Source organism: Parus major, chromosome 4A (genome assembly GCF_001522545.3).
Source record: "Parus major isolate Abel chromosome 4A, Parus_major1.1, whole genome shotgun sequence".
Classification (NCBI taxonomy): Eukaryota; Metazoa; Chordata; class Aves; order Passeriformes; family Paridae; genus Parus; species Parus major.
This window is the reverse complement of record NC_031772.1, coordinates 7,206,141-7,225,257: the sequence shown is the minus strand read 5'-3', so window position 1 is coordinate 7,225,257 and position 19,117 is coordinate 7,206,141. Positions and strand designations below refer to the sequence as shown.

At 46.7% G+C, this 19,117-nt stretch overlaps 1 protein-coding gene across 2 annotated transcripts in view; it reads right to left on the bottom strand.

Annotated features, from left to right (window-relative positions):
- Positions 1–19,117, bottom strand: part of GPC3 (glypican 3) — a 141,812-nt gene that overhangs the window by 22,706 nt on the left and 99,989 nt on the right. For both annotated transcript variants that reach the window (XM_015626879.1, XM_015626880.3), the window contains exon 7: positions 3,768–3,930. In XM_015626879.1, the coding sequence (XP_015482365.1) occupies positions 3,768–3,930 (163 nt within the window). The remainder of the gene's footprint in view (positions 1–3,767; positions 3,931–19,117) is intronic.

Below are 19,117 nucleotides of genomic sequence, written 5' to 3'. Positions count from 1 at the left end.
TATATTTTTACTGCACACATCTATCCTTACATATCTCATGGGATGAGGCCAACTTCCCTTCCCAGGACAAACTATTTCTACTTTATTCTGCCAAAACCATCTGTTCCCAAGACAACTTTTGTTGCTGCCTAACACAGATATTTTGGAAGAGTAAATCTTCTCCTCAAAATCCCAACCCCTTCCCAAGTTGCTGGATTGTTCAGAATGTTCTCTGGGTGCTTCAGCTACTAAAACAGATATCTTCCTCCCAGCAAAGCTTGTGAGAAGCTCAAGGGCACAGGTAAGCTGGAACAAGCCACCTTTGCAAAGTCCCTGAAACGCCTGCACCTCCTCTCCCCCAGCATTTGATAAAGCCCACACCTGGCTCCAGCATCCATGTTTTAATTTCAGGCTCCCTGGCAATCACCTCTTAGGTTCCAAGTGGCATCTGGAGTGAGCACACCCGAGCTGGGCTCATTAGTGGGTGGCTGGCTGGAGCATCAGCAAAGCACCAACCACGCCGGGCTCTTTTTCCCTCGGATGCCTGGTGCAGGATGACTGATCCCAGCAGGCTGCGAGCACATGTTTGCATCACAGAGCCTGGAAGACATTTGCACTGACTCATAATTTGGGGGGGAATACTATAATTCATTTGCAGACATGATTTGCCATTGGTGTGGCATAAATATGTGTGTGTCTATGTACAGAGCTCTATTTTTAGAGCTGCATGGCCAGGGTGCCGGCTCCACGGGTACTCCGTTGACAAACAGGATGCACTCTTCTCTGAGCTGGGAGGTTTTCAGTCCTCCCCCTTATTGTAAACATCATCTGCCTTCAAAACCCTTAATGTGTTGCAGATGTGACAAACAATAAAAGACCTATCATAAAAAAAAAAGACTGCCATCTCCGTGTTTCCCACTGGGCCAACATAATAATGAATTTATTAGCATATAGGGCTCACCAACATATGTTTATAGTCACTCACAAACTTTTGACTTGACAGTTTACAAGTATGTTTAAATCATTAAAGTTTAGGTTGACTGTCCAGTTATTACAGGCTCATTATAAATAGGAAACAAAGGTTACATTTTATACAACAGGCGATAAATCAAAACTAGTCTGTATTTTAGACTGACTTTTTTTCCCCCTTTTTTGCTCTTTTTTCATCTCCTTATTTTCGAGACCTTCTGAGGGGACATCTTGGTGAGGCCAGTGCTCAGCAGATGTTTGCAGTTAGCTGGCAGGACCTGTGGCACCCACACTGGAGAGCAGGAGAAATTCCCACTGCATCCGAGAGATGCAAAGACCTCAGAGGCAGCAAACTCTGCCAAGGTCTTCACACAACCAACAGCCAAAATCAGCACCAGCCTGAGACACTCACCTCTCCTCCTCCTCAAGGTATCACCAAGTCCATCTGCAAGGCTTGGGAAAACCTTTGGAAGGGAGGAGTTTTCCACTGCCAATTTCCTCAAGCTGAACAAAGCACCTGAGAAAAGGAGGGGAAAACCCCAAACTGTGTCCCCTGACTCGAGGGTCACCAGAAGGACTCAAAGATGCTCAGATGGGGGTTTGGCTTTGACCACTGCACTACAACACAGCCTGCCATCCATGTTCCTGCCTTGACACTGCATCCAGCAGGGGATAAAACCAGGGGCTTGGTAACACAACCCCAGCCACTCCCAGTCCCTTCTGCCTCTATTACAGGGTAACCACCTTGGGAAGGAGAGAGATAAAGCCACATTAAATGTAAAAGTTAATTTTGTAAACTATTTCCAGATTTCAAAGCCTGGCATCATTTCAAATCGGCATGCTACCCTAAAATTTAGAATTTGTGGAAGTGGGGGGGGGGGATGTGGAATGGTTTCTGGTCCCTTTTATTTCTTGCTATGTACATGTGATATGATGGAAAAAAATTAATTGAAAAATACCCTTTCAAAGTAAAAAGAAATATCATTCTCAAAAATGTTGAAAGTGAGTATTTCCACACCATCAGCAACTTTTCCTGGGCTGGCTTCCAACATAAAACTTGAGCAGAGTCACAGTTTATATCCAATACCAACCAAATAGGATTCTGTCACTGTCATATCAGCTTCACCTTTCTGCTCTAAAGCAAAATACAAAAAAAGAGTATATGGCATGCAAGCAAGGAAGAAAGTCCCTCTGACAGCACAGCTCCTGCCCACTGAGCTCAGACAGTGCCTTAAAGCCCTGCTGGACAAACTCCCCACTCTCAGCAGCCTGAAAGACTTTACCTGCCAGGAACCCTGTGCCCCAGAGACACAAGTGCTTTAAAGTGAATATTTAGCCATCCCCTAGCAAAGGCAGCAGCAAACACCCTCCAGCAGAGCAGCACAGGAGGACAGGCCCTCTCTCCCTGCTGCACGTTCCTGCTCCACAGCATCAAGAGGGGTCTAAGTTGCCAGAAGGGCAAGTTACCAGGGAGATCAATACAGTGATTAAACCAGCCCAGAGAGGCAGAATAAGGCAGAAAGGATCATATATCCGACCTCAGAGATCACCGATGATAGTGTGGGGAAGGCTTTAAGAGGAAATTAGAAACACATTAAAAATAGCATCAAGGTGTGACAAAGATCATGGAAAATGAAACACATATCTCTGCTCTCAGCACAGGACACTGTGAATCACCTGTATTTCTTTAACATAAACTTTGCTATTTAGTTCTTGGATGAAATTGTGTTTTATCCCTCTCAAAATTCTGTGTTTCTCTTTCAGACTTGGAGTGGAGGACTTGAAAAGTCTTTTCTTTCCCTTACTTAATATCTGAATATATGTATTTTATGCATTTTACATAATGTGTCAATAATCTTTGATATGAGACTGGCATTTAATATTTCAGCTCTCACTTCATTAAGGATATTTTAATTATCCCAGACCAATGGGAGGGAATTTATAAACATCTGTGCTTCGTTTAGGAGCCCAAATTTGCCTTTTAAACTTCAAAGCTGCAAAGCTGATTTTATCCAGGTTCAGTTGTCTGGTCTCTCGAAGAGCACTGTGCTGCACTGGAACCAGCATTAACTGGGCCAAGCCTCCAGCCCACAGACAACGTCCAGCACTGCTCATCCAGGCTGGACACAGCCTCCAACAGCCTGGGCTTGCTCACACAAGCAGACCAGAGCTCCACAAGCTGCTGAGCTCCACAGGGTGCTCAGTGGGTGTAGGAGAAGCCCACAGCAGCAGCAGCACGTGTGACTGCCAAAGTCACAAATGGTCCTTTGCATTCTCCTCCCAATGGGTGACCAGGGGCTACCTCATTAATAACATCAGGAGTGCCTCAGGGCCGTTTTCAGAGCAACCAAACACGACTCACACTGGCAAGCAAAGTAATTTTTAGGTTCTCAAGTACCTAAATCACTTCTGCAAAACGAGCCTGAGGTATTTGCAAAAAATCATTGGGGGTTTCTAAACCCTACATCAGAAATAACCTTCATTTGTTGCAGTCAGACAAGCCTTCTGACTTTCTGATGCCCTCCAGGAAGCTCATCTCAAATCTCAGGATTGCAGGCAGCAGTGGGAAGGACAGAAGGGGGTGACTCTGGGACCTACATCAGATTTGCAACTTGCCTCAAATCTTCTCCAAAGGGCTGCCCTCAGTACACCCCTACAGAACCAGCCTGGAAAGGCAGAGGCATTTCCTCTCCAGCTGCTGCCTGGACTGGCACCATGGCCAGCGAGTGAACCCGACCCCAGGGAGCAGCTCCCCACACCATCACCAAAACCTACAGCCCACAGAGGGGCAGCTGCTGCAGTCCCACCATCCCCATCACCTGCTAAGAAGCGGAGCTGGTTCCTCACTCGCAGCTCTCCATCCCCAGAGCCTCTGCCACACTCATCTTCATCGTCGCAGTCTCCGCTCTCCTCCTCATCCTCCTCCTCCTCCGCCGTTTTTCCTGGAGCTTTTCGACGGGGCAAGGTCATCCCTCTGAGCAGCTGAAAGACACGAGGGGCCACAGTCACTCAGCTGCTTCCCTCCAGCCTCCCTGCTGCTCCATCCTGCCCTCGCTGGGGGAGCGGGCGACACGGCTGGGACACGATTCACTGCAATGGGACAAGAGCCCAACACTCTCCTTGTGCCAAAGCACCGAGCAGCTCAGGTTCATTCATGGACAAAGCTGCACACAAAACTTCAGTGGAAGAAACAAAAGGAGGAGGAAAAACCTCATTGAGTCATTCTGCCCATATGAGCCCTGCAAGAGCCCAATATCACCGAAGCTCTGGGGTCAGGACAAAACACATGTCCAAAGTTAGGCCAGACAGGGGAAAAAACAGTAGCAAGAGAAACCTCTGTTCAGGGAATCTCTCTGCTTCCAGGGACTCTCTCCCATTTTAGATAAAACATATGAAAGGAAAAGGCAGATCTCTCAGGTCTGTATGAACTACACAAACACAACCTAAAATCTCATTTCTTACTCTTGAAGCACAGAGGATGCTAGCAGGAGTTTTTTTGGGGTAGCCAAGTGACACAATGAAAGCATCTTTTAAAAGATGTTTTAAAGCTGAGTCCTGAGGAACAGTGGGAGTTTGCACATCCCTGAGACAGAAATGCCTCCCCTGAGCACGAGGTCAGGAGCACTTTCCAGACATGGGTGGGAGCCCCCCACGCTCCCATCACAGCACACAGAGGGATTAGACACATTATAAACTATCAGCTTCCCCTCTTCACTGACTTTCCTGATTTTGCTTTTCTGAAAGCTGCCAGCTACTCCATCATAAACCCAGATCCCCTTTGAAAAAGTGTGAGTCAGCTAGTTAATATATGCTGAAAATTTCTGTCACTGCCACTCTGCTGTTAAAAGCTTCTTGAATTTAATCTCAGCACTGAGAAAAAAAAAATAAAAAGGATAAGTAACAGAGAAGATATTGCAAAATGAGAGCTTTCCACATGCTTCAGGGGTTTGGTTAGTTCCATCTCTTGCAGCAATATGCATGCCTTGCAAGGCATTTTTTAATATCTGGAATCTAGGTTATTTTTAAACTATTAAGCTAGCCTTAGAAAACAGTTTCTAAAATATTTATCTCCTGAAGTTTATACAGCCTTGGAGGAATGCCTTTGGCATCTGGCTCGCCCTGTCCACAGCAATGTCCACATACCTTAGTGTTTATATTAGAGGAGCGTATCGTAATGAAAAACAAATGGTTCCATGTGAGAGCCCTTTGGGTTCCCCAGCTGCAGCAAACCCTGGCACGTGCCAAAGTCTGCCCGGTGTGAGAACCACGTTGGGTGAGTCCCACATCCATGGCAGGCAGCAAAACGCAGCTCATCTCCTCAGAACTCAGGGGATGTGCTTCCATGGCCTCCAACAGGCTTTGGCTCAGGCTGGTTAAGTTTGCTTTTCAGGAATTTCACTTTGTTTAGACATTTACAGGCCTCTCCCAGAATATGGTGCAACCGCAAAAAAATAACAAATAAAAAGGCAAGTGCAGCACCGGGGGTAACACAGGTGCCCAGGAACTGAGCATGCCAACCACACAAGCCTTTACAACATCACTTGTGCTTTGCTCCTCCAAACACAGCCCCCAGCTAGCAGCAGTCCTGGTACAGTGAGGGTCTCCCATGCACAGCAGCTAATCAGCTCAAACCCCATGCACCACTGCCAAAACCTGAACCCATCGAGCTGGAAGGGGCCACAACTGTTCAGCAGCAGGATGCTCTCTCCTCTGTGGGATCCTTGCTCCTCTGCATCCCAGGAACAGAGCAAGCCAGACAGCACCCCACCACGCAGCCCAACTTTCATCACTTACCCAAAAAAAGCAGAAGAACTTTCTGGCAGAGAGAATTAAGCTTTGGGATATTTTCAGATTTAATAAGCTCAGTGGGGGGGCAAGGGAAAATCGGGATTTTTCAATTGTGTGTTTGCAAACATTAAAATAACTGAGCATTTCTTGTAGTACTACTTTTTTTCCTTGGCATGCCATAAATTAGCAGCTTAATTTCTATGCCTTTGTAGCCACAATAAAACAGGAACTTTCTGAGAAACATCACGTGGGCCCCAACTTTGGATCAAGTGAACGTGACATCCCTTTGCCACACTGCTCTTTCCTTTGCCAGGAGAAAAGCTCCATCCTCAGGCACACCCTCCCCAGCTGCTGATAACTACAGAGAGGTTCAATTAAATTTTACAGCTGCCTGTGGGAGAAATAGAGCCCATGACACAAAACCTACTGGAAGAGTTAGCAGGAGACCAAGCATGGGGTGGAAATCTCACTCCACTCCATTGGTACATCCAGAGCCAGGAATGCTGTGGGATGTCTCATCTTCATCCAGAGCAGCAGCCCTAGTCCCACTCATCAACCATTCCACAACCTCCCTGATGGTTTGCATGCTTTATAAAATTATATTTGGTGTACTGAACATAGATTCCCTGTCCTTAAATAGCAAGCAGAGCTGACTGTACCCTAACATTACAGTTTATTCATGTCCTGTGGTTTAAAGCCCATGGTAAGAGGCAGGAAAATACATAGTCTGGTGATCACTAAAGTAGTATGTAACAGTGAGATAGCTTTAACTTAATCACAACTCACCCAGCTGTAAGAGTTTACTGTCATATCTGGTCTTTTTGTTAAACCATAATGGCAAAAATACACAGTAACGTAGCCGATGTAAACTGGAGCACTCTTGGTGGGAGGCCGGGCTGAGGGGCTTTCCTCCCCCATCCACACCAAGGCAAGAAACTCCCTCTGTTCCTCACTACAAGTTCTAACAGATCAGCTGTCTGCCAGTTTTATTTCCAGCCTCATCCATATTAAACCATGACCCTCTGGATGGGTAGGGTGGGCAGTGCCAGGGCATGTGCAGGAGAGGCTCCGAGGGACACTGGGCAGTCACATCTGGTGTCCATGGATGTCTTGGTTGTCTTGTGGTGTCCCTACAGCTTAAAACACGAGGCAGATGGGAACGGTGTGCCAAGTCTTCCTGCTAAGAAAGCTCCCCAGGGCATCCCAGCGTGATTTACACAATTATTCATAACTGTACAGTGACCAGACAAAAACAGATGCAGCAACACAGGGTAATGACTCAGCTTGTCTTGGACAGCCCACTGTATGCTGAAATCTTTTTAACTCCTCATTCTTTACAACCACTTTACTCAGAGCTCCCCAGACCACCAAGCCACCTGGTCCTATTTTTCCAATTTTAAGATAAACAGCGGGAGCTGCAACATACTTTTTATCATTAATCTCCCATCTCTGAAAAGAGTTCAGCATCATGTTTCTTGGACTGCAGTTAAATAGCTGTTTTCTCCTTTTGGAAATAAGCCCACAGTATTGCAAATATCAATTTGAGCAATACCCAAAATTGTGCCCACAAATTCAGATTAAATACTGTCAGCAAGCTACAGGCACTGTGCTCCTTTAGGGCAGAAATCATCCCTTTCAACACACTTCAAAAATATGTAAAGTAAAGAGAACAGCCAAAGAGATTATTAAGGGGAATAAAAGACTTTTAGAAAAACATTTAATTCCTTCATGAGTTTAGGGGAGAAGCCTGATTGATATTTGTAATCTTTTGGTGGACAGAGCTGTCATTTAATTTAGCTTGCATGACTGAAAGAATTTAACAAAAAGTGTTCCAGAGAGTTTCGCTGAAATTCTTCGCATGTTTTTAGTAAGCCTCTGGAATACGATCAAACCTAAAATGCTGGAGAGGATGGAGACTAAACTTACAGCTAAAATAATATTCAGAATTGTAATATATGCTTAATAATCAAGTATTCACATCCAGCAGAAAAAGCGCCTCAGTGCACAAATGACTCTGGAGCCCCAGCCATGTGTCCATGCGCTGCTTGGGACCAGGAAGGGAACCCTGGGAACTCATCCTAGCAGTGAAAACCAGCTCCTGGCTCTGCCAGAAACCTCCCAAAACTCAAGGAATTTCACCAAATCACAACGGCTCGCAAAGCTCAGGATGCCTTCCTTCAGGAGCCTCGTAAGGAAGAGTTTTGGAAGAGCAAAGGTGTTATTTTCCTTTTCTTCACTCCAGTCACCCACTCCAGGCACACACTTACAAGTACCTGGCACAGGTGCTGAGATACTTCTCACACAACTCCTGAGATTCCCAACAGGTCAGCTTTTTCTATTTTAAATTCCATCCTGCTAAAAACATTGGGGTTTGGGGGGTGAAAAAACTAGATCTTATGTGGCCAATCCTGACTTTGAAATCTGCAATAGCAAATAATTTATGTGTGGCTTTTGAATCGGGGCAGCAGCATGGGAAATGTGCAGATTTTCACACGATACTGTTCCCTGTTAACAGCTCATTACAATGTACAGAAGTATATTCCCATTATGAAATACAGCTGGGGTTGTTTTGCTTATGAAGGTCATTATCTGATCACAAGCAAGAATCAGGGAAAGGAACCCATTTTATAAGGCTGAAGTTGTGGACTTTTTCAAAACTCATGTGTTTTGAATTTGGTGGCCTGATCATACACAAGCATGCAACAGCAGAATCGATTCTCTCCACTTCCTCTGCTTATTAGCCCTGGAAACAGCATGGAAAAAATTATCTTTTATTAGCAAATACTTTATTATTTAACCAACCCTCATGAGAGTGCTGGTGCCCTCCACACCCCATTTCTATTTCACAGCTCCCTTAGGTTTATCCACTCTGTGGAGAGGCGCCTTGGTGGCACAGGAGTGTGCACCAACACAAACTCAGTGCAACATCAACAGCATCATTCTTTTTATTGCTTCTTTCCAAGCTCCAGAGAGCCTTCCCCCTCCTGGGCAGCAGCAAAATGCAACACATAGTACAGAAAAACTCTGTGATCCCTGGTACCAAGCACCAAACTCCATTTGAAAACAAGGATATTTAAAACTTTAAAACTATCTGTAAATACCTGGATCTGTACTTCTGTCTAGCAAGAGTGAACACACATGAGTGTGTGCACACCAGCTCCTCTGCTCACAGTGTTGGCCCATGGACAGAAGAACCCATTTTGGGAGGAGAACATCTGAATTGTGGTTTCCTTATGATCCTTCCTGTTGGCTGCACCTTGGCAGCACACACATGGCAGAGAAGAAACCTGTTCCTCATTGAACTCCTACTTCAAGCTCAGCAGAAAAAAGAATGATCACTAATCAAAAGTAAATAAAGTGAAAGCAGACATTGGAGATGGAAAAGTAATTTTCAGGGTTTGGGAAAATGATGAGTTGGACATGGCCATTTTCTCAGCTGCTCTAAAGGCCAATCCTGCATTTCCCTTGCTGTCTCCTTTGAGACATCACAGGGTTTGTGCTACTGGAGCTGAACTCAGCAGACCAAACCCCAGACAGCATCTCCTGCCTGCTCTGAGCAGCATGGGCAAGGCATGGCCCCAGAATTCCCTCCTCACACACTGATCCTGGGTCACTCCTGCTTTCTGGCTCCACACCAGTCTATGGTGATGGGTTACTAAAGTTGTAAACCAGAGCTCTGAGCTTGTATTGTGGCTCCTTAGCCATAAAAATGCTTTAGCCTTTAATTCTAGCACTGAAAATACCTGGAACAGGAAAAATCCCTGCCACACATCACTCAGGGTTTACCAGCACAGCAGGACCCACTTTACTGTCTTCACAGACTCCAGAGGAGATGCTCTTGGCTGCCTGTAAATCAGATTTCCTGGTCACTCTCCTGATAGCACAAAGAAGCTGGTGACAGCAGTGAATTATTGACCAAAGGGTGGCCCTGCTTTATGGATCATCAGCTTAATTCCAGATTAGCTATCCGAACTGACAACATCCCTATGGGTAAAGGAAGACAGATAAATACTCCTAAGTGCTGGCAGTAATTAACACAAGTCTGCACTGGACAGTAAATCTCTTTTGGAAGCAGAAGGAGCTACCAAGGCATTATGGATTGCTCTGGTTTGGTGAGGGCAGGCTGATGCCTGGGACTGGATGCTCCAGTGGAAGTTAAGCCCTGGCTTGCAGCATGGCAGGCACAGGGACCAGCTCCTGTCTGCTGTCCCCCAGGCAGGAGAGGTGTCACTTCCCTGGCCTGAACAATGCTCATTCATCACCAGGCACACGTGAAAAAGAGATTACTCAGGCTTTACTATCAACTCATTCACCTTATATCCAGTTCCTTCCCCTTCCACCCCAGCTATTTATGGCTTGTTTTTGTGCAGCAGTAGGAAGGAACAGGACAGCGTGGGTGCCAAGCAGGGCTGAGGGGTCCAGCCCAGCCTGATGGGGCCCTGGGCAGTCCCTGCCTGCTTTTGGCTCATCCCCTGAGCCCTACATCAATGCCAATGCTGGAGAAACGCTGCTTCCCTCTTCAGGATATTACAGCCCCTTCTCCTGTTTTGTCTTTCCAAGCCTTAACTATCTCTGGCCCTTCAGCATCCCTTCCTAAATCTGCTCCAATCACATACAGACATCCCTCAAATTCAAAAAACCCAGTAATTAAACCAATCATTAAACATGTGGTGGGACCAGGCAGTAGGTGATGCCTTCAGCACTTTGCTGGAGTCTGCCTGGACCAATTCCTCTCAGGATCAGAAAGACTTCCAAGAGCTACCACTTCCCTAGAAGCAACATAGGAATGCAGCTATTTACTGCAAACACCCCCTTCCAGCTCTTCTTCACTCTGCCTGGGCTGATCAGGCACATTAGCTACCCACACCTGTCAAGTGGAGTAGTTAATGTGCCTGATCAGCCCAGCCAAAGCCCTTTGCAAAGATGCTCCCTTTATTGCTACCTGCAAGGGCTGTCTTGTCCCCTTTCCACACTCTTCTTCCTCTAGCATCATATCCCTGCTCCTTCTCCCCACAAAGTTTCTCAGTCTCCTACCAGTTCCCCAGCTGCCTTCCCCTCTCCTTTCCACTTGTTCTGCATCACTAGAAATGAGAACCTGGACCAATTTCTCCACCTCTCAAGCAGCCACCCCTCGGGGCATTGGCAGCTGAGTGAAGGAGGGGTGTGGGAGCCTAGATGGGCCAGGACCTATCACTGCTATGATGCATATTTTCCAGATTTTGTTTAGTTTTGTTGGAGCAGAGCCCTGCTCTTCTATCCAAACACCACTCAGGAAGGCCCAGAGAGCACGTCACCAGAAGACGAAACATGAGACAACAAGCAAAGTAGGAGCACAAGAAACAAGACAAAATGGGCAGAGGTGGAGCCATCAAGCACCTCATTGCCATGGCATCCTTCAGACATCTCAGCAGGGATGGAAGGTGCCTGGATGCAAGAGCACCTAGAAGGAGGTGCAGGTCTCACACCACCTCGAGCCATTTGCTATAACAGCCCCGTGGTTCTGTAGAAGGGATCAGGTTCTGTAGAGGTGACTCAGGCAGGGGGTGCAGCAGCCAGGGGTTCCCACAGCCTCCTCCTGCCCTGCCCAGCCCAGCCCAGCCCGTTGGAGCAGCTGGGAGATTTCCTCTTGGCTCAGGCTCTGGCACACGAGGCTCTCCGGCTCTGCGACGTCTGCAGGGCTGCCTGCGAGACAAACATCTCGTCCTTGGCACCAGGTAGGAAACAGCAAGCTGAGACCTGGGCTGGAAGGATTTCTTTTCTTCCTCTTCTTCTGCAACACAAACCCCTGTCCCAGCTGCTTTCCTTTTCCTCTAAAAGCTCCTGGTGGAGAGGCACTCCTCAAATCATGTATTTTTGTGCACAGTGCTGTGTTGCACAGAGGTTTCTGCCACAACCCCAGCTTGACTCACCCTGGCTGCTTCCTGCCCTCCTGGGGGCTGCTCATTCCAAGCTTTACTTTTGCATTCACTTCCCTTCAAGGCTCTGGAAGCCCAAAAGCAGCTACAAACAGTTCTGACAGATGTCCCCTGGACCACAGAACTTCACAGGGAACTGAACAGCTGCCTTATAAGCCAGTTATCTCCCATCAGACAAGACAACCCCAGCCTGGGGTTAATTATCAAGCTGTTGATTTCAGCAGAGACTTAAATCAGGCAGAGGGAGAAGGGCTCCATGGCAAATGCCCCCAAACCTGTTAGCTGGGCAGGATCAAGCAGCTGGTCTCTAATTAATGGCTGATGGCTGGACTGGCTCCTGGGCAAGGTCTCAGCTCTCCTCTGTGTTCAGAGCACGGATGCTGCTTGCAAAAACAAAAAAAAACTCCAGGGACACAACTTTTCCAATGTCAATATTGGCACCTAGGATGGGTCTACCAACAGGATAAGGAACCAGCCATCCAGAATAAGGAACCAACCATCCAGGCTCCAGCATGGGCACTGCTGACACATTGGGGTGCAACTCATCACTGATGCTGAATGTACCCAACAGCAAGGCTCAGGCCTCTGGAGCTGCAGGCTGGAGGAGCCCTGCCTGGTGGGGCTCTCCCACACACAGATGCACAGACACCAACTGAACAGCTGAAGCAACTCACCGTTTAAATTAAGTTCAAAGCTAGTGACTTTATACCCTCCCTCAGTGAGACACAACACTCACAGAGGAAGCCCTGAAATGCACCTATATGAGTCTCACCCTCAGTTTTTAGATTATGTGCTGCAGGAGAAGGTCAGTAAACTCCTTCCCCACCCATAGGCAGGAGGCATTCAAGGGGTCCTGCCAAAAATAAAAGGTAGCTTCCTGCCCATCACGGTATTTGTTGATGGCTCAAACACCCACCTGCTGCCAGCTGCCTCCCACTTCCTTGCTGACCCTGCTGCATCAGCAGCATCCTCTTACACATGTCCTCAGCCAGGCCCATTTCCTTCTCTGAAATATCACCCCTGGCAATACAGCCAAGCGAGGCCACAGGCAGCTAATCTTGCTGCGACCCAAACTTCTCTCTCTGCTCACAGTTTGATGTGCTGCAAGGGCCACCTCTCATTGCATGAGCACCAAAATATAGCCCAGCCTCTGCAGCCAGTTACAGGGCAAAACCAAACTAAGAAATTTAATGAGCAGCAGCATTAACCAAGGGGTATTTACACCTGTACCCAGTGCAGTCAGGTTAAAAGGGTCTCACTGACTGGGAGCAGGGGAAATACCTGCCACAATATGTGCCTTGTCCCCCCTGCAGACACAGGGCTTGGGGTGAAGTGGCAGAATTGCACTGAGGAAATTCCCAGCTCCAACCTGCCCAGCACATGAAGCAGCTCAGGGTGGGGTGGGAATCTCAGAGCCATTTGTGCCACACTCCCTGTACACTATAGCACAGCTGGGCACACATTCCCACAGCCCAGGGCTGGAGAAGGAAATTCCTGTCAGAGCTGGCCCCCTCTGCCCACAGCAGGTCTGACAGTGCTGCCTTTTCCTCCTGCCCCTGAGAACATCATCACTAAGGAGTCTTACACCACCTCAAACTGAAATGAAAAGTAATATTATTGTTATCAAGGCTTTTTCTTTGTAACAAAAGCAATTGGATTTATTCTGCAGCCAGGAAGACCAGAGGTTACCTTCCAAAAAATGAAGATTAGCTGTTTGAATCCCAGTCCCCAATCAGGACCACATTTTAAAAACCTTTATGTTAAGTCGAATTTTGGAGAAAAATATGAGAAAACTACCTAAAATCCCACTAAGACCAGAGAGCTGTGTCCTTCGTTACCGGGCCCATCAGGGAGGACACCTGCCTCAGACATCTACTGATTAAATTACAGCCTGAGTCACAGCACCAGGCGACACTTGATACAATTAACCAGGCCCAGAATAACTGTAATTAACTGTTAATCTGCTATCAATAGCTCCACTTACACCGGGTTTTGCTGCACAAGGATTCCTTCAGGTTTGTTTCCTCCACAACAGGATAAACTTCAGCTCTGGTACAGGATATCTGGTGTTTGTTTTAAGGCACCACTGTGCATCAGCTGCATGCTCTGAACACAAAAGCAAATGAATCTCCTTTCAAGGTTCTGGTCTGGCTTTTTCCACACCTGGTTTCCACAGCACTGTTTGGAGAATGGTCCTTGCAGGACACACCTGGAGCACCTGTCTCCCCTCCAGAACTGAAGCCACGAAGTTGAAACCCTTCACATACATAAAACCACTCCAGGATCCACCTCTGATGGAAAACAGGCACACAAACACACCAGGTACAACCAATCTCTGACTGCTTAAAAAAACCCAGTGTGGGTGACCTGTGGATGCAGCATTCCCTCAACAATCCTGGTGAACCTGGAGGTTTCCCACAGGGTCCTGGAAGGTGATGTTTGCTGCTGGCTCTTCCTGAAGAGGGAAAGGAGGGGTTTGTGTTTGAAAAGTCAGCTGACAGTCAGATACCTTCAGATTTAATTACATTCTCGTTACCGAGGGTCACACTTCCCCTGATTTAACTGCCCTGGCAAAATCCTGTCAGTACCACTTGCACAGAGAGTGGGAGAGCATTTACCCAGCGCTGATGGGAACCAAGGCACAGCTAAAAGGACAATGGAATTAGTACTTAAATACCAGGCCTAGACTCGGTGGAGCTATAGATTATTTTGTGTACTGAAGAAGAATTAACTGATCCATTCTAAAATGCATTTATCATTAAAATAAAAATCTTCTGTCATTTTACTTAATAGCCTTAGTAAAAAATAATTGCAACGTCTGGTTGCTTTTCAACAACATGTGGTTTTAATATTTTAATTGTTACAAACTGTTTAATAATGATGAACAAAGGGCGTGTCCAAGTAATTATTGTATTTATTAACATTTCTTTTGAAGGCTTGATACATTATATTGCATACACAGCACTTCAGACATTGTAGTGCTAACTTATTAAAGGTGGAAAATGATTCAAAAGTGACTTGCTTTGGTGCAATTTAAATATTGTATTTTCAAGTGATTAGTGTTGTGCCTTGCATTATTTAACAATCTGGCAGTTTGCACATTTTTCTAATTATTATACAGCTTCATCTGATCGGGGAATTAAAAAATACAGTGGGAATAATAAACCTCAGAGAGCCTAGCAGGCACAGGGAAGCTTTCACCAAATCCATCAAAGTAATGGACTTTTCTCAAGGGGAGATATTTTCCTGAAAAGTCCCAGCTCCCCAGGCTCTCCCATAATAAAGTTTGTATTTCCCTGTGTGCCCAGAGCAGGGTCTGGGTCCCTTTGGCACCCCGAGCTCGTCTCCCTGTGGTGGGGTCAGACCCTCCCCACTGCTCCCAGTGCCCCACCACTCTGAGCAGAGGGGATGCAGGGGACTGGGGCACAAGGGCATCACACCGTTCCCAGGCCTATTCTGTTTACATTTGATTCAATCAAGTTGTGGCCTTTTGGCCTCTTTCCAAATTAACTTCTGGGTGACCTCCAGCATGCCCTCTCCCAGCAGCCAGGCCGCCGGGAAACAGCCCATTAAACCTACAAACAAATATGGGACATATTGGTTGATCAAACCAGCTTCAAACACGGCTCTGGAAATCCAGGACGTGCTTTTTTTGCAAACTTCAGGTCTATTTTGTCTTCGGTCATTCACACCTCTGGGCCTCCTGCCTTTTTTTTTCCCCCCCTTCCAAGTTTAGCTGTGTGTTTTACTGCCTCATAAAACTTCTAATTTTTGTTCTCATCCTCCTGCAAACCCCTCTAAGAGCAACGTGAGGCTCTTTCACATGGGGCTCACTGCAGGACTGGGTCTTTACACCGAGCACATGAAGAAAGGCAGCGAGACCCTGCTCAGAGGAACAGCTGTAATACTCCAAGAAATTGTGTCTTCCCCTTATTTCCAAGGAAATAAATCAAAGGGAGTTTCTCAGGGTCTGTGAAAGCATATTGCCTGCATTCTCATCCCCAAAGGGTTTATTTTTTCAAGAGCTTATATGGTAGTTAGATTTCTGGCTAGAAAATATGCAATATGATAAAAACACAGTCCCTATATGGGGCAATAAATTACAGATTGTTTGATGTGGAAACCAAAGAACTGTCAAACTCCAGTATATCTGAAATATTCTAAATGAGCCCTTAACTCGAGTGTCTGGAAATGTACAATATGTTTCCAGGCCATTCAATTTTGTAAAGACACATCTTCCCCAGCTAAGTTTCCTTTTATGGATTTTACTATTAATTTTTGGTGTGTTTTTTCCCCTCCTTTTCTTAAAAAATCGTGCTCTTCCTCCTCGAGACAGTACTGTGATAAACACCAGGATTTACCTAAGCATAAAAAGAGACTGCAAGGGGGCACAAGCTTAAAGAGGTAATGGCATTAAGGATGAAATAAAGCATCTGCTGCAACGGTGTCAGAGCCCCATAGGCACTGCAAAGGATGTAAAAGTCACTTCAGGACAGAGGGGACAGGAGGGAGGACCAAGAGTGTCACATCAGCCAATTTGGTACCACAGATCCCTGCTGCATCCTTACAGCAGCATCACTCAGGTCCTCCCTCCAGGGCCTTCCATGGAGGACCAACAGGAGGTCACCAGCGTGGCAGGGCCCCCAGGATGTGGGACATGTGGCACCTCCCACCTCCCTGCACAGCTGCTAAAACCTGAAGCTCGTCCCCATCTGTCAGCCATCCAGACGTGCCCGTGGCCGGAGAAAAATGGAGTGACTGGAGGAAAAGGCTCACCCTGCACACAGCTTTCTGCCTGGGGAATGTTACCAAGTCACAAAAATCTGAGCAAGACCCTGTGCTGACACTGAGTAACCTTTCAGTTTCAATACAGTTTCGCTCAAGGGATGAGTGAAAACCCTTCTAGCTGGAAACAGACCCCATCCACTCTGGGAAATAAAAGTTAGGAACCAATTCCAACTCATTTTCCTGAAGGTGACCCTTAGCCTCCCAGCTGAGATAACAATGCTAATATTTATGGATGGGCTGTTCATGCCTCTGGGCACACAACAAAAATAACTCAAATCAAAACTTGGTAGACATCTAACAGAACTGGAGGGAGAAAAATTCCAATATGGCAATAATAAAGCATCTCACCCACCAATGCACAAAAAATAGCATCAGGCACAATCACACGTTTGGGTGAGACAAAAATGGTCTGATATGATTAATAGGCAGCACTGAGGGGGACTCATCCAGAAAGGGCTGACTTGAGTCAGCACACAACTCAGGCACTGTGCTTTATTCATTTATTTATTTTAGTTTGATAGGTGCTCAAAGTAAAAAGATACAGACTGGGGCACTTTCGCTTCCCCTTTTCTCTAGGTTAGGTTTTCTCTACTTCTTTCAATCCCCATAGGTTTAATTCTAATGCACAAAACCCATTCTCATTTCAAACTGCAAACGTTTGATGAGAATTTCTCATGTGAATGTGAATGTGTGTACATCTACCCAAATTAGGTTTGAGAAGACACAAACTGAAAAGCAAGCACAATTTGTACACACAACACTGAAAGAACAGACATTTCCAGCAGCATGAGCATCCTGGAATAAAGGTGGAGTCATCAGCAAATTACAGATATTTAGCAAAAATCACCAAGTAAAAATAAAAGCTGTGGATCTCTATGGAAACTGTACCAAACAGCTCCTGGGTCTGCCCACACCCACAAAATCCAGGCTGTACCTCTAACACAACACACTGGGAGGAAGGCACAACGCAGTACAAGATTCACTATTTACAGCTAGTCACACAGGAATCCAGTTTACAGCTCTGAGCACCACAAAGCTGGTCTTTTCTCCAAAAGATCCTGGATGTCTGAAAATCCTTAAAAGCCACTGTTGGCTTGAGCTTGATGGATAAGGAGATTTTCAACCCTCTCCAGCTCGGGAGCTCCCACTGCTTCCCAAATCTGAAGCCAACACCTGAAAGACACAACTGTAATTCATCCAGAGCTGCTGTTCCTTCCACATTTAATGCTCTTTGGCAATCAAGATGCATTCCAGATGTGAAAGAGAGCTCAAAACTTCCTTCAGCCAAGAAAATAAGTGTGATGGTAAGCTCTGACACCCCAAATCCCAAATTTAAGTAACCTCCACAGTTTCTTTCCTGGTGTAAAAGCTACTGACCATAGACTACAGACCCTCCACATGATATGATATGATATGAATAGAATTGTATCATAGAGTTACAGATTGGTTTTTGTGGGAAGGGATCTTACAGATCATGTGGTTCCAATCCCCTGCTATGGGCAGGAACACCTTCCTTAGACCAGATTCCTCCAAGCCCCATCCAGCCTGCCCATGAACACTTCCAGCACTGGGGCAGCCGCAGCTTCACTGGGCAAGCTCCAAAACTAATTAGCACAAATGACTTCCCATTTTCTCCTGATTTTATTCTCAGTTCCTCCTCTTTCTCAAACACAGCTTTACAAGAGGGTTTGACATTTCTCAGGCTCTTACATTTGCGCTGTTCAAACCAAAACAGCTTACTTGCCCCCATAACACATTCCAGCCTGACACTGCAAGCCAGTGGGGGGAAGCACTGTAAGAGATCGTGGCTAAGCTGACTGTATTCACCCCCTCACCACAATTTTTCTCTGAGCAGCAGCTGACAGAGACACTCTGCTGCTGCAAACAGCTGAGCTGAGCACAGCAGTGTTTACCCAGGGTCTCCCACTCCACAAACCCCCACTCCTCAGAAGCCCGAGCTGTTCAGCAAAGACCTAACTTGACCCAGTCTGGCAGCCAGCATTTCACAACCACTTTATGTCAGCAGTTTCAAGTACATAATAACCATGTTTTGTTCAGTGCAACTTTCTCACTGTGAATGGCAAAATATCATTATCACCTGCAGGTTGAAGCCTGCCCTCTACCCCATTTAATAGGGAGCTGATTATGTTATTCCCCCCGCTTTTCCCCTTCTAATAGTTATGGGCTGTTGGCAGATGGCACTGCTCGGCACAGGGAGTGTGTGGGAAGGCAGAGCAGGCTCTAGGGCCACTGCCCATGGCAGCTCCTGCATTGTGGGGTGCTCCTGGGGACCCCAAATCCCTCGCTGCATCCTGCTCCCAGACAGCACCTAATGAGGCGTGCCTGTGTCGGAGGGCACGGGGTTAAACCGGGAATGGCTGTGAAAACAGTCCCTGGCAGTCACGGAGCAGGAAAGCAGAGGTTAGCAGAAAAGTTGCTAAGCCAGCAACTCCAAACAGAGCCGCCCTCACAGCCCACCAGGCTGGGAAGCAAAGCTGGGCTTAACCCCAGGAACCCACCGTGGGCAAGGTCCCTGCTGGGAAGAGCTCTCAGGAGAGATGGGGCAGCTCAGCTGTGCTGGCAGCGTTACCACCCGAGGACTCGCCCCGTGAGGTCCCAGTGCTGTGTCCTGGCAAAGCAGCAAGTCCAGGCCACCTGCCCATGAAAATCTATGCCTT